The sequence below is a fragment of the Gadus macrocephalus genome, chromosome 11 (assembly GCF_031168955.1).
Source record: "Gadus macrocephalus chromosome 11, ASM3116895v1".
Classification (NCBI taxonomy): Eukaryota; Metazoa; Chordata; class Actinopteri; order Gadiformes; family Gadidae; genus Gadus; species Gadus macrocephalus.
Window position 1 is genome coordinate 8,034,987 of NC_082392.1, and position 11,533 is coordinate 8,046,519.

General features: G+C 44.1%; 1 protein-coding gene across 4 annotated transcripts; it reads left to right on the forward strand.

Moving 5' to 3' along the window:
* Nucleotides 1-564: 564 nt before the first annotated feature.
* Nucleotides 565-11,533, forward strand: u2af2a (U2 small nuclear RNA auxiliary factor 2a). Of its 4 annotated transcripts, none has more exons than XM_060064005.1 (13): nt 565-726; nt 1,179-1,229; nt 2,144-2,282; nt 7,292-7,327; nt 7,710-7,822; nt 8,240-8,391; nt 8,519-8,635; nt 8,744-8,882; nt 8,987-9,066; nt 9,302-9,424; nt 9,561-9,647; nt 9,799-10,050; nt 10,162-11,533. In XM_060064005.1, exons 2-13 carry the CDS (start codon nt 1,181-1,183, stop codon nt 10,294-10,296), a joined length of 1,422 nt encoding a protein of 473 aa, XP_059919988.1. In that variant the 5' UTR covers nt 565-726; nt 1,179-1,180; the 3' UTR covers nt 10,297-11,533. The 4 variants fall into 4 exon arrangements, with proteins under 4 accessions (XP_059919988.1, XP_059919987.1, XP_059919990.1 ...); XM_060064004.1 differs by having other exon boundaries at nt 1,179-1,228; nt 2,134-2,282; XM_060064007.1 differs by lacking the exon at nt 7,292-7,327.

An 11,533-nucleotide genomic window follows, 5' to 3' on the forward strand; every position in this document is an offset into this window, starting at 1 on the left:
GGAAAAACACAATTTATAGCATCACAAACATGAATCCGCTTTCACACCATTAAAATACATCATTCTTGTGTAACCAAAGAAGCAAAATAATCCTGGGCATCATCTCAATTTCAAATATATGGACACTGATTAAAATGCGTTATCTTAAAGACGAGTAGATAAATAAATAAATAAATAGATGGGTAGAGTATATCATTTTTCCGAAAAGGGAAATAAAGCGAAACAGTAAGAGTTGCAGCAGAAAGGGACATGAATGATATAAAATACACACAATAAGTTTAGACAAAAGGTCGAACATAGGATTACTAAACACATATAAATGCAAATACTACTAATACTAGATACAAATATAATACAAATCTATTTTTAACTTCTAGGCTAGCCATAGCTTAAAATGTGCATTGTGCACTTCAATTCAATTCAGCATTCTCTAATTGAGTCGCCCTATTCAATAGATAAACCAACTCAACTCTCTATACAAGGTCTAAGATATGGAATGGGGCAAAATTTAGTCTTTTTTAGCAATACATTTTTTTAGTGCTAGAGGTTGTATTTCTTTTCAAAATACCGGAAACCCGGGGTAATCAACTTCCGTTCTCAAGCTGTACCTGGAAGACGGCAAAAGCGGGCACACTGAGTGTGCAGCTATCGTTTTTACCCGAGCTACACAATTGGATATTGTATAAATTGGAAGTATAAAGGCAAACCCGTGCATTTGCTCCATCAGTGAGTCTCTTATGGTGGCATTTGGCTTTGCGAAAAGCCCCCTTGTTGATTCGTCTTTCTGTAGCATGCTAACAGGCTCCGCACGGCGGTCTCGAGAAGGCCTGTTCTCCTGGACTTTGCTATCTGATAGCTTAGCATACCTTAGCAAGCTAACCCATGCTAATCTATGAGTTAGCTTAGCATACGCTAGCAAGCTAACCCATGCGAACACGTTTTCATGTTCTATGTTGTCGAATACATCGTAAACAAAGACTAGATCACTTTTACCTTGCGTAAATTGTGTTTGATTTTTCCATGTTTTGCCTTATGTGTGAAGAAATTGTAGTACTAAAAACAATTGACTGAGCTAACGTTACGACAGCAAAACACCAAAGTGTTGCTTATTAAGTCGCTAGCTTGCAAGCTAGCTTTGTTTTAATTTATTGTAACCCGGTCTCTTTTGCAAACCACAGAGATGTCGGACTTCGACGAATTTGAGAGGCAACTTTCCGAAAACAAACAAGGTAATGCACCATTGATCCCTTGAACTGCCAATATACTGTATCAGTGCCGCCTCTGTTAGCAAGCTTGCTTGGCTCTATGGAGTAGGGTCTTGTCTACTTGCTGGAGGTGTTTCATCTCTGCCTTCATTCATTACATTGACCATATCTAATGTATCCTAGCCGCCAGCGAGGATAATGTTAAGAGCCCATTAATAGGGCTCTTAACATTAATAAGAGCCCTATTAATGTTAATGTCACTATTATCTGCCGCTTTCTAATGGCAACGTAGTCACCAATGGTCAACCTCTATGGACAGCTCGGGTCAATCTCGGTTTCACAAAAAATAACGTCTGTATGTATGAGAAACTTAATGTAAAGAATCATTGAAATGTTCATTGTTCTGAATGCGGACATACTATATATTTTGGTGTCCTATATGTCGCCCAAGTCATACGGTTGCTTAACATTTTATCTTGGTATCAGATCCGCTGGCGAAAAAACACAAATGTTGCAGCCTTTAGACTAGAGTAGACATCAATCTTATGTTTAGAGAAGTCAAATGGTTTAAAACCTATTGCATGCATTTTTTGTTCCTACCCAATTATCCTTGCCGTAGTATTATGAAGTTAACCGCACACTTGGATAGGATTACGTGTGTTGCATTGCATTGTGTTTTGCATTGCATTGAAATAATTTCAGACATTTCATAATTAAAGCTGGCTTTTCTTCAACCATATCATTGCAATTAACGTGAACAATAATACCAATGTACAGTAAGTATTTCTACAGTTAAAAGGTTTGTTTTTAAACGTGCGTCTCCCGCTTCTTACCAATGTTATAAAAGTATTGAACCCTGGGCCATGGGGCTTAAGAATGAAATGTCTGACCACATTCAGCCTTTTTAACAACCCTGTTTTGGCTAACTGGCTTAACAGCGGAGCGCGACAAGGAGAACCGCCATCACCGCCGCTCCCCGTCCCGCAGTCGCAGCCGAGAGAGGAAGAGGAGGAGCAGAGACCGGGACAGACGCAGCAGGGACCGCCGGGACAGTAAAGAGCGCAGACCCAGGCGCAGGTTGGTGTCCCGTACAAACTGGGCCGTACATCTCCCCCATATAACAGGAGCCTCAACCTGGGTTGGAGATGTATATTTAGATGCTGTATTAATCATGACACCTTTTGAAATGTTAAGAGAATATATACAACTTGGAAAACATCTGCCCTGTTTGGACAATTTGACCTTTTGGGCTAGGCTTTTTCCTTACTATGCAGCATTTATAGCTGTATTTCAAAAGCATCAGTAAATCAGATATGTATCTCATTAATTTTCGCATTTTTATTTTGTAACCATTTAAGTAGTCTTGACTGATTTTGACCAGTAATTATTTTATTAGAACTAGGGATGGGCATAATTAATCGATGCTCGATAATTGATCGTTAAGAAATGCGTCGATCAATTTATATTGTTATCGATTAAAAGGACGTTGTGTTGCATACTGTGAGTCTTGAAGCATTTAATTGAATATAACCCTGCCGACTGGTGGAAAGTGAATGGAAGAAGGTTCCCCAGGCTGTCAAAGTTAGCGCGACAATACCTCTGCATCCCCGCAACTTCGGTCCCGTCAGAGCGGGTGTTTTCTGCTGCTGGACTGACAGTTGCAAGGCTGCGTTCGCGTCTGACCCCCGAGCATGTTAACATGCTTATATTCCTAAACAAAAATATGTAGGCTGGAGTTACTGTATGCTATGGACGACAGTCACCACCGTATGTGAGTCGCTCTTTTCTTTCTTAATGTGTTGACTCTCGCTCCGCTTGGTGCCTCTTGGAGTCGTTACATTTTGCCAAAACTGTGATATTTTAGCAACAAGTCCAGCCTTATATATGTTCAATAATGTATTGCTTTTAGATAGACTAGTTCATGCAATTGTTTGTAAATGGGTGGCTCATCTTTTTGTTGCGAGCCTTTTCCGCGCGCCGGCTGCAGGCATTATATGTCGGCCTTTCCCCCCCCTTTTTTTTCATAACAGTTATACAGTTTAATGCCCACTTTTAGCCTACTGCCTTTGTTTGATTATTGTTGTCCGATAAATTCGCTACTTATTGTAATTGGAATAGGCTACAGATTTAGTCTTGTTGAATCGTTTCCAAACCTTTAAGAGCGCCTGTAGGCGCATTGTTCGGACTTTACGAGCGCCGCATAGGCCTATAACCTATAATGCCTGTATTTATTATTTTAAAACTGTTAAACAGTTGTAGGTCTTCAAGTTAACTGTATTGTATTAATTTTGGCCCATACATTATTGTTGGAATAAAGATTTCATTGATAAAAACATTAGAAAAAAAAATAGAAAAAAGTTAATGATTAATCGATAATTGATCGATAACTCTAGCGATGCTCGATCAAGAAAATTTCTTCAAATGCCCATCCCTAATTAGAACAGGACAACCTTTTTTATTTAGCCAGTTGTGGCCCACTTTACCAGTCTAACTTACTGATGTGCAGACAGTTTAAGTAACGCAGCACTTAACTGTTGAGTTATGAGTTCTTGTTCCTTTGTCCGACTACCATGATTTTGACATGAAACATGGATTAGAAAGTGGAGATCTCTTGATTATTTTTCGTTTTTTGCAATTTGTATATTTTGTTGTCTTTTCTGTGCCTTTATGGACAAGAAGTAGGTTAAAGAGAGACATTTACTTGTAGCATTCAACAGGTCCAGAGGAACCTTGGTCATAACGGGTCTAAATTAACCTGGGTGTATTGTCGGCTGAGCCACTGAGCTGCCTAGAGATGGTGATATTGTATTTTTCTTTAAATTGTCATTTTAATTAGAAGCATATTAGAAAATGGTGAAACAACATACGACTATGCATTATTTGTTTAACCAGAATGACATGCAATCTGACCAATAAGTTATGTAGGAGGAAGGGGACTGTTGTTGGTGGTTGATAAAGAATGAAAAAGCACAGATTGGTCTTTTGTGCAGTCAGCTGTGCAAGATTTCCCTGCATCTAAAACATTGTTCTTGCAGGATTTTATAGAGGTGCCAAACCCTGTCATTGCAAGGCATACACAATTTAGCTGACAATTTAGCATACACCTTTGTTTCCTGGCATGTGCCACTTGTTAAGCAGCATGCCATATCAACTGTTATATGCCGTAACCCTCTTGAGGTGTTTCATTGAAGCACAGCCAAACATCTTCCAAATGTCATAATATATCCATATTTGTCTTTATTTCTTTTGAACGTGTTTAATTGGGACATGTGGGATTTTTTTTACTGGGATCTGGCAGTCGGTTCACTCCAGCACCCAATGCTTTGTTCTGCAAGTGAAGTCTTCCATCAGAGTGGATTTCATACATGCAATCAGCATCAATAATCTGATTAGTAGAAAGAAAATACCTAAACCTCTAATCTTAATACAGTCAAAATCACTTTTTAAAGGTCCAATGGCATGCCACTTTATTGATGCTTTATGTAAGATATTAGTGGGCCCCTAACACAGTATTTGAAGACGTTCCCGAAATTCAGCCGTGGTGCAGAATTACAGCCATTACATGCCAGTCGCACATTGAACCTTCCCCAAACGTGGCGTTTCGGTGTCTGTAGCTTTAATGCAAATGAGGAGGAGAGAGGCGGGTCAAGGAGGAGGGTGGGGGTGTGGCCCTGAGCAGCTTGCGGCCCCGGTACCATGCACTCTGTTTACAGTGGATGTATCTCAATGACGAGGCGCACACAGCCTTTGGCCGTGTTCTGTAAATATTCTTGAACACTCCGGGTGCTCCAGCGTCCTGGAGCTCTATCCAAATTAAATCATATTATACATATATAACTATATCTTATAATATATATTATCACGGCCAAAAGCTGTGTGCGCCTCCAGACGACGATATTATGAATCTCAAACGACTGCGTCGGGTTCTCTGACGTCTCATTCCTCCATGTCCACATCAATTTGAAGTAGACTGAACCACGACATGGAGGAGAAAGGGATTATTGCCCAAGTTTGTTGACCGCGATTGACTCCCGTACGAGCCTCGCTGCCGAGGAACCTCGGTAGCAGTCAGTGCTTAGGCACCACCGCCTCCTGCAGCGGGCAGCGCCGAGGCGGTGGTTCCTCGGAAGCGGGAGACATTCGCGGGCAACAATCCCTTTCTCCTCCATGTCGTGGTTCATGTACTTCATGTGTTCCTTTCCCCCAATTCCTTCTCAACCATAGCTGAGATGACCACACTACCAGTTTCGTTGTGGAAATACGTGAGACAAGAGTCTGACGTGTTATGCGCCATAACACCAGCAGCAGAACGGTTATCCAAATAACAAAGAAGTGTACAACATTTGCGTTACAGTCCTCAAGCTCTATAATGTCATAATCATGGCCAAAAGCTGTGTGCGCCTCCAGACGATATTGTGTATCATAAACGACTGCGTCGGGTTCTTATGGTACGGCCACACCAAACGCGTTACCCGCGTAACACGCGTATAAAATCGGCAATTTTTCCATAGGGAACCATTGGTTTACGCGCGTATGAGGCGCGTACATGCGTTACATGCGTAAAAGCAACATTTTACTCGCGTTAGGGGCGTATGAGGCGCGTACATATACGCGCGTACATATACGCGTGTACGCGAGGAGTTCAAAAAATTGAACTTTTTACGCTCATACACGTGATACTTAGCCGCAATAGCCAATCAGCGTGGAGCTTGACCCGACGTCACTGGCAGAGAGTAGTGACGCTTGCACAGAAGCATACGGCCGACATCTTTCTTTATTCTGGGTGGAAATAGTAACATAGTTACGCCATTAAATGCGTTTATGGAAAAAAAAATTGCGAGAAATGTGCATTTTACTTTCATAATGTTCACTCGGTGAATGTGAAGGATGTTTGGTTTGATAGTTATGACGAAGAGTGAACGCTCCGTTCACTTGCATGGACAGAGTCTCTGGTTGCTAAGCAACCTCAACGTCTTGGCGGACTATTTCTCTGCTGATCAACACTACGAATGCTGGAAACACACCAGACACACCATGTGAAGTTATTTAACCCGATTATTGTTATTTATATCCGAGATTATTTAATCGAACCCGATCCAAGCTCTATCATGCACCCAAACACGGCGGCGTTTGGGTTTCCTTCCTCGGACTCCTAAATCCAGCGCAGCCACAGGCGCGTAGCTGCGTACGTAGGACCATTTTTGACACAAAATGGTCAAGCAACATTTTAGCTGCGTTAGGGGCGTATGAGCTGCGTATGGTATGCGTTTGGTGTGTTCGTACCATTAGACTTCCACATCAATCTGAAGTTGACTGAACCGACGGCTGCGGGCTGCGGGCTGCCCACTGCCGGGCGGTGGTGCTTCGCAGTGGTTGTGCTTCGCGGCATAGGCAGTGGGGCTCAACGATGGCTGAGATAACCCCAAATGCAGTCTAGTTGTGGAAATACCAGAGACGTCAAAGAACCGACGTGTTATGCGCCATAACACCAACAGCAAAACAGTTATCCAAATAACAACGTTACAGTGTGTGGAAGCACACACGCCGCTCGCACGGTCGTAGCTCATTGGTGGGCCAAATTCTCTGGGCTGGCAAGGCAGGTGGCCTCTCCCCTTATGACGACATACGGCGAAAATTCCAAACGGTGCGTCTGAGCTTCGTTTTTTCAAAGGCGGAGCAGAATGCCTAGAACTCGTTTTAGAACCAACGAGGCCTTTAAGTCCTTTATTCACATGTTCTTTTTTCAGATACGGTGTGATTTGGTTCCCATTGAGTTAATTTGTGTATATTTCCCACCTCTCAAATCCAAATGTAATATTCTAATTAATTGCTCTATGTTCTTTGGAAAATGGTGAGATTGAACAACGTAAAAGTTAGTATGGTCGTGAGCACGACAGCCAAAAATAGCCATATTGGGGTCTCGCATGCTCTCGGTTAAACCGCAATCGTGCGCTACAAGGAATTGAGCAGGAACCGGAAAGATCCATACCGCTGGATGAGGCCACAGCCATTTGTTGTGAAATTGTTAGCCAGCAGAAATATGTTTGATATGAGAGAAATGTGAAACCTTTCCACTGTCATTTCAGCTCACCAGTCAACCAACCCCAAGAGATTGCTGTAAGGTAATACAGCAAAATAACACTGAGCCGTTTTCTGCATTGTTAAAACACAACTCTATTCTCTGTGGAGAACTGCCTAGTAAATCTTACCCTTTAAAACCGGGACCCTTATTTTGAAAAGCGTCTGTTGGCAAGACCACTTTAATGCTTCCAGAAAATGAAGCATGTCTGCAGATGGAACGCAAGGCTGGGTATTTAGCTATTTACAGTTAAACTAACGAGGTATGGCTTTATTCTAGATACGATTTAACAAACTAAGTCTCACGGAACCAGACCTGAAGAACCTGGCCATCTCTCATCCCAACGCTGTACATCACATAGATTATATTCATGTACACTGGGAGTCATGCTCATACTCTTCATTGTGCTTTCGTCCTCTACCCAGCCGCTCCCCACACCGGGAGAAGGAGAAGAAGAAGAACAAGGTGAAGAAGTACTGGGATGTCCCGCCTCCCGGTTTTGAACACATCACCCCCATGCAGTATAAAGCCATGCAAGGTATCGCCTCCCACACCACTTTTTCCACTGCCTCCCGACATCCTGATGGGGTTCACAGTCAATATTTCCAAGAATTGGGGTTGAATTCTTCTCCCAGATGTGGATTGCGGTCTTTAGGTGTCATATTTAATCAGAGAAGAGCCATCCAACCATGATATCTGTCTACTTGAGAAAGAAGTGTTCCTAGGTAATTGCTGGTGATGATCTGGTTCATAATGTTAGGTTAAATGTAAGAATGATAAGGCTCACGGGCTATTTATCTTTTGTATCCTTGCTTATTTAACGCCTCCAATTCAGTATCACTACATGTGCGATGTAGCTAAAATTAAATGGGGTAAATTGAGTGTTGAAGTAAGGCTAGACAGTACTGTGGTCAGATATGTCAATTCTTGTGTGTCTGTCCCCCTTGTCCTCCAGCTGCTGGCCAGATCCCAGCCACAGCTCTCCTCCCGACCATGACCCCAGACGGCCTAGCGGTCACCCCCACCCCCGTGCCCGTGGTGGGCAGCCAGATGACACGGCAGGCCCGCAGGCTCTACGTGGGCAACATCCCCTTTGGAATCACAGAGGTAAAGGAGATTGCACATAACTTTAAACCACCACACATTCAACAGCAAAGCTTTGGGTTTTTAAAAGCAAAAGCCATGTCGTATTTACAACGATACCATTTCTTAATTTCCCCCCTTCTCTGCGCAGGAGTCTATGATGGACTTCTTCAACGCTCAGATGCGTTTGGGGGGGCTGACTCAGGCCCCCGGAAATCCTGTCCTTGCCGTCCAGATCAACCAGGACAAGAACTTCGCCTTCCTTGAGGTTTGAGCACTGCCCATGGCCACGCCACGCCCCCTCTTAATTACTGTGTCCTCTCATCTCGTAGGACAAATGTGAAACGGGTCCTGTTGTGTCTCGGTGTGTGCGTAGTTCCGCTCGGTGGATGAGACCACCCAAGCCATGGCTTTCGACGGCATCATCTTCCAGGGCCAGAGTCTCAAGATCAGACGTCCTCACGACTACCAGCCCCTACCCGGCATGAGCGAGAACCCCAGCGTCTACGTGCCAGGTGCCTAATGCCGCACCGACTTGCTCCTGCACGCATGGCGTCATTCGTAGCGTTGGTCTGTTTGTGGTAGTCTGTACTCATGTGTCTTTTATTGACCCCCACAGGCGTTGTGTCAACGGTGGTGCCGGACTCGGCACACAAGCTCTTCATCGGGGGCCTGCCCAACTACCTGAACGATGACCAGGTCAGTTTCCCTGGGTTGTAAACGTAGGGTCGTTTTAATCGCTGGTGATTACACAAGAGGTAGAAGTCCCAATGTAACCCTTCTTTGATTTTAGGAGTATCCTTTACATGTTCGGTTGAGTCATTTGCAGTTACACTACAGATGGTTAATTCATGGCAACCATACTGAGGTGTGGTTGTCTTGGTACATCATGCATCTCCATTGAGCTCCCTCTCCTATGTGTTAACATTTTCAGGTGAAGGAGTTGCTGACATCCTTCGGTCCTCTGAAGGCCTTCAACCTTGTGAAGGACAGCGCCACCGGCCTCTCTAAAGGATACGCCTTCTGTGAATACGTGGACGTCAACCTCAACGACCAGGTAACCGTTGCAGCATCCCTGCTCACTGGGGTTTAACATGAGCTTAACATGCTTCTGTTACAAGCGAAAGATAATCCAGCAATATCTTTCTTCCAGTCAAAGGTTATTTTTTTCTAATTGCGTGTCGTGATTCCAGGCGATTGCAGGGCTGAACGGAATGCAGCTTGGAGACAAGAAGCTGCTGGTCCAGAGAGCCAGTGTTGGATCCAAGGACGCCACCCTGGTAAGAAGGATGCCTAGAGGCAACAAGAGAATATGTCTAATACAGTAGTAGAGCTTCCGTAGTTTAATACTATTGATCTGATGGTTAGAACGAACCATTGCCTTGACTCGTTGCTTGTGTGTGTGTGTGTGTGTGTGTGTGTCTTCCCCAGACGAGTATAAACCAGACCCCGGTAACGCTGCAGGTGCCGGGCCTGATGAACAGCTCGGTGACCCAGATGGGCGGCCTGCCCACCGAGGTACTGTGTCTGATGAACATGGTGGCGCCGGAGGAGCTGCTGGACGACGAGGAGTACGAGGAGATCGTGGAGGACGTCAGGGAGGAGTGCAGCAAGTACGGCCAAGTCAAGAGCATCGAGATCCCTCGCCCGGTCGACGGCCTGGAGGTCCCCGGGACTGGCAAGGTACAGCGCTGTGTGTCACGGGAGGACCACCCGACGACCACCGGTGTTTTGCTTTTGTTTTCTTTGTCCCCTGTTCCTAATGTGTGTGCGTTTTGGTTTGCTCCCCACCAGATCTTCGTGGAGTTCATGTCCGTGTTCGACTCCCAGAAGGCCATGCAGGGCCTGACCGGTCGGAAGTTTGCCAACAGGGTTGTGGTGACCAAATACTGCGACCCAGACGCCTACCACCGCCGAGACTTCTGGTAGAAATAGTCGGGAAAGAGAGGAGGGGGGGGGGGGGGGGGGGGGGAGACACGAGGTGTACCGGCCAATTCCAAATCGCCCATGTAGGTTATACTTTCAGCACTTCATTTCAAGTAGATCTGGGCCTATTACTCGTTTGGCTAGTGGCTTTTGGATATACCCATTTAATCATTTGAGATCTACGTGAAATGTCAAGTGTTAATGTTAGAGCGGAGGTCTGGAATTGGAGGCAGAAGAGTATATTGGGGGGTGGGGTTTGTATTCTGTCTAATTGGAGAGGTTGGGATAGGGTTCAAGTTTTTGACAAATGTGTTGTGTGCGTGTAGTAACCGGTCTGGGTTTGGGGGGCAAGGATTTTTATACTTGGGGGCGTCATTTGGGGTGGGAAGGGATCGGGTGGGCTGGGCGCCACAATTTAAGATTTGTATTTAAGTGAAGGTCGCCTGTTTTAAGTGCTTTGGGGCAACTGAGCTGGGAAAAAACACCCCACTGGCTGAGTACGGCCCAGGGAATGGATGAATCAGATGGTGGGGTCATAACATGACTGGGAGAGGTGAGGGTCTGTGCGTTCTTCTGATGTAGATAAAGCGAGGTCATCTACTTCATGTACGCCATCGTGGTCAGTGAAAGGAAGGCACCTTGATACGTGATGTTCCTTTATGTTTTTGTTAATTTCCTAAGTCTTCAAAACTACTGTCCCCCCCCTCCCTAGCTTCAGTACCCTGATCTGTAATCACTCCACATTCAGGCAATAGTCTAGACGTTTAACTAGTGAACAGTGAAGTAACGCCATCTGTGATGAATTATGTTTCCTTTTTAAGTATTTTTGTTTTCAACCGTTTTACTTTGTTTTGTGAAACATTGTGAGCAAGATGGAACATATTTTCTCCCAAGAATTGTCCTACACAACTCGATAGCAGTTATGGTTTCCAAAACATAAGCGTATAAACTGATATTGTTCCTGGCCATAAAGCCTCAATGTTTATTTTTTTCATGTCAGTCCATTTAAAATGACTAAATAAAACTGTAAACACTTAGCCGTCTGTCAAACGTGGACGTCTGAATCTAAATAATTTTCAACATCTCAAAAATGAAGCATTTCAAGATTTAATTTTCTTGTTCCCCCAACAAATACGGTATGTAAAGTAGATGTGTTGAACTCATTGTTTTTTTTTCATTTTCTCCTTTATAAGCAAATTGTTTCTTTCACAAGACCAAATAAACACATGACTAAATCGAA